The 3756-nt window shown below is 46.4% G+C and overlaps 1 protein-coding gene across 1 annotated transcript; it reads right to left on the bottom strand.

Moving 5' to 3' along the window:
- Positions 1 to 685: 685 nt before the first annotated feature.
- On the bottom strand, positions 686 to 3047 carry LOC118399467 (mucin-16-like). Its single transcript, XM_035795568.2, has 4 exons — positions 2891 to 3047; positions 2737 to 2795; positions 913 to 2651; positions 686 to 754 (listed from the first exon to the last, which is right to left on the bottom strand). The coding sequence occupies exons 1-3, from the start codon at positions 2911 to 2913 to the stop codon at positions 1078 to 1080; spliced, it is 1656 nt and encodes a 551-aa protein (XP_035651461.2). The 5' UTR covers positions 2914 to 3047; the 3' UTR covers positions 686 to 754; positions 913 to 1077.
- Between the last annotated feature and the right edge of the window lie 709 nt (positions 3048 to 3756).

The raw sequence follows: 3756 nt of genomic DNA, 5'->3' as shown, positions 1-3756 counted from the left end.
TGATACCGACGAGACGGCAGAGAACTGGCATTGTACCAGAAAAACCTCTCCTTCAACGTGAGCAAGACTAAAGAGCTGATCGTGGACTACAGGAAAAAGCGGGCCGAACAAGCCCCTATTAACAGGCCTGTAATGGAGCAGGCCGAGAGTTAAGTACCTTGGTGTCCACGTCAACCAAAGAACTCTCTGTGTCAAACATACCAAGACAGTCGTGAAGAGGGTACGACAACCCCCCAAGAGACTGACAAGAATTGGCATGGGTCCCCAGAAGGTTTTACAGCTGCACCATCAAGAGCCTCCTGATCGGTTGCAGTCCAAGTTAAACTTCTGCTACCACACGGTAAGCGGTTCAGTGCCAGGTCTAGGACCAAAAGGCTCCTCAACAGCATCTCAAGCTATAAGACTGCTGAACAATTCATTTTAAAAAATTAAAGGGGCTTGCAAGTAAACATTATGGCAAAATTCACACTTGTAGTCAGCGTATGTGACAAGTAGTTTGTCATTTTCTGGATGATCAGACAATGGAAAAAAATATTCATTTACTTTTTTGGAGAGGGGGTTAATGAAATACTTCAGAGAACTTTCAGGAGGGTTTAGTGAGATAGAAAGCAAGAAAGCAAGTGCATTAGAGTCACCACAAGGCATTCAAAACATTTGTCTGAAAACAATTAGATAAAGACTAATATGTATTAGTAAATTTTATTTAAAACAATTGAAGTAGAGAAGTCCTGACAACACTTCCAGGTCACAGCACCTAGAAGACAAAAAGATTAGTAACAAGCATACATGAAAGCAAAGACAGGCAACCAAATTCTGATCTTTTGACTGAGCCAATCGCAAAGATCAATGAACTGCCTATGTAAACCTAAACAGCCCAAATGGCATAAAAATACAGAGAAACTGAAATCTCACCTCAACTGGTGGCTACAGATCCCACTTCATCATGTTCTGGACTCCCCTAAAGCTCTGGACTCAATTTAGGTTGTGCTAGGGCCTTTCTGCTTGGCAGATAGTGGTTTGGCTGTGGCTTGCTGACACTTGAAGAGCTGGGTTGAGTGGCTAGGGGAGGCACTACTCCTACCGAGTAGGGTCTTTGAGCCGGTGGATTGTAGATCCGCCGTACAATTCTGGGATGCTGTGCATGATGGTCAGGGCAAAGCGGCGAGGGTTGATCGAGCTGGCACTGCTGGTCCTGCTCTGGGTAGGGCCATAGCTGCTAGACAAGAGGCTCTGGGTGGGACGTCTGGCAGAGCTAGTGTTGGACTTCACTGCATTGAACAAATAGCTGGGCTGATAGCGTTGACTGGGGACAGGTTTAGAGCCACTTGGCTTCTGGGCTGTGGCAGGAGCATTCTGGATGAATGTTGAAGAACTGGCAGCCTGGGTAGAACTGAAGAGGCTGGAGACTGGCCCACTACTGGCAGCATAGCTGGGCTGGTAGCTCCCCCACTGAGCAGACATTTGTCCGTACTTCCCTTGGGCAGGTTTTGCAAGGAGATTCTGGCTGTATGTTGAACCCCTTCCACCTTGGTTAGAGGTAAACAGGCTTTGGCTTGGTGTTGCACCAAGGTCAGAGCCAGGCTTGTAGGCGCCATAGGAGTTTCCACTAGCTGTAGAGCTGGGGCGAAAAAGACTGGAGCGAGAGGCCAGGCTAGAAGTGGGCATGCCGCGACTTGAGGTAGAGGCTCCATCTATTCTCTGGCCAGAGGTTTGGGCATATTGATTGGAAGTTGAAACACTTCTACTGGCAGAGTTGCTCTGGTATTGCATGACATCTTGGGAGAAGCTAGGCTTGTAGCTGTTTGTTGCACTCCCACCTTCAGTAGAACCAAAACTCAGAGGACCTGGTCTAAATGAAGTTTGTGAAGAACCACTTGAGGGAACTTCACGGTCAGGAGTGGAAATTGACCGGGCAGAGATCTCCATTGGTCCCTTGAAAGCCAGGGAAGGGAAGCTGCTCCCTTGCTTCAGGTCCTGGACATAGTGGGTGAGGGAGGTGGTGTGGGTGGCAGTTTGACCATAGAGGCTGGGGGCTCCTCTACTCAGAGTCTGGACAAGGCCTTGGTTGGGTTGTCTGGAGGTGGAGAACTTGAATTCACTCTGGGTAGAGCCATAGTTAGGAGTAGATGGTTTCAGGTTAGAGGCAGTTCTACTCTGGACATTAAACACAACATCAGGATTCTGGACTAGTCCAGAGCGAGGCTGTACAGTACGAAGAGTGTTGGCCTGGATTCTCTTTACCTCCCAACTTGAAACTGGCCTTAATGCACTGGGGTCAGTGACACTTTGACCATAGGTTCTGCTGGCCTTGGTTTGATGCTTGTTGTGGGTGACAGAGGATCCACTGGCTATAGAACCAGAGAGGCTAATGTCAGTATTCTTGGCACGGGTCCTCTTACCCTTTGTCTGGGCGGAGGTAAAGCTGCTGGGGATAGATCCAGAGCCCCTTGGGGCTGGCTGGAGGGAGCTTGGAGCAAAGCCTCCGAGTGTGTTGTATCCAGTCCCGCGGTAAGTAGCTTCACTCTGGACCAAACCAGAAGTGTGAGAGGCTGGTCTGAATTGATCCTGGGGATAGCTGCCACCTGTTTGCCTCTGCTCAACTTCCATTCTGGAAGAGCCAGAAAACCCATAGCCTCTTACTCTCTGGGCATCTAAACAGAAGGGAAGTTATAGATTCAGTGCCAAACTTGAAGGTTGGTCTGACAAAAGTGACAACGTTTTGTGTTCATGCCTTACCACGTGGAGCCCATGTAAAACTTGAGTGTTCTGCAAACAATGAGCAAAGGAACACAATCCTGTCAAGAAAAGAAGTTGCCATTACACATCCACATTCCAAATACAAGCAGCAACCTTGCAGTTGACCTGAAACACATTGGTCAAAGAATCTTACCCCAAATTAATTCCAAAAGCCATATCAAAGCCTTAAACCACCAACAGCCCAGACAAAACAATTAGTAGCTCAGTGCCTTACTGCCATGCTTAGTTGACAAACCAGCTTGTTGTGTATTTATTGCCTGAACCTGCAGTTGCCATCCAATCACTGGCTTATTGATTGATCATTCTCAGCTGTATGTCTTTGTGGAGCGGACAGATTTTAAAACAACCAAGGTGAGGACAGAGGACGCGAAGAGTTAAGGAAAGACTTTTGAAATTCACACAAAGAGGGCTAACGTTATGACACCACAATGACATGCAGATGAACATGATCAATCAATCAAACAGCGATGACAACTGGCTGTTCAGGCTATAAATATACACTCAGCTGATATATCAACAACTCAAGGCAGTAAGGCAGCGTTTACACAGGCAGCACAATTCTGATCTTGTTTTTCACTAATTAGTCTTTTGACAAATCAGATCTGCTCTGAAAAGAGCTGATTTGAAAAGATCTGATGTTATTGGTCAAAAGACAAATGAGTAAAAAAGGATCTGAATTGGTCTGCCTGTGTAAAAGCAGCCTAGGTTAGCGAGCTGGCAGCTATTGCGTTGTCTCCTCTGTGGGTTCAGTAAAATCTAACTAGTAATCTAACCATTTCAACTACCTTATCCAAAAACAACTACCGTATACACACAAATACACACAAATGTAAAGGGATGAATAAGAAACAAAAATGAATGGGAAGTCATTGACACCGTATCGAAACATACCACTCAATTCGGCGTCGTTTCAATCAAAGTTGATTGCAAATGCCATATGGCAAATGCCAAGTGTAGCATTCAAAAATCAACAGATGGCGAGTGCGCTCCACTGTGATT

Source organism: Oncorhynchus keta, unplaced genomic scaffold (genome assembly GCF_023373465.1).
Source record: "Oncorhynchus keta strain PuntledgeMale-10-30-2019 unplaced genomic scaffold, Oket_V2 Un_contig_6890_pilon_pilon, whole genome shotgun sequence".
Lineage (NCBI taxonomy): Eukaryota > Metazoa > Chordata > Actinopteri > Salmoniformes > Salmonidae > Oncorhynchus > Oncorhynchus keta.
The sequence above is the reverse complement of the archived record's forward strand: the minus strand, read 5'-3'. Positions and strand labels throughout refer to the sequence as shown.

Bases quoted from the DNA above. Each gene is read 5' to 3' on its own strand.
- LOC118399467 (XM_035795568.2), bottom strand. From the start codon at position 2,913: ATGGCTTTTGGAATTAATTTGGG. The intron at 2,796-2,890 runs GTAAGATTCTTT...TTTTCTTGACAG, and splicing joins GCTTTTGGAATTAATTTGGG to GATTGTGTTCCTTTGCTCAT. The intron at 2,652-2,736 runs GTAAGGCATGAA...CCTTCTGTTTAG, and splicing joins TTTTACATGGGCTCCACGTG to ATGCCCAGAGAGTAAGAGGC.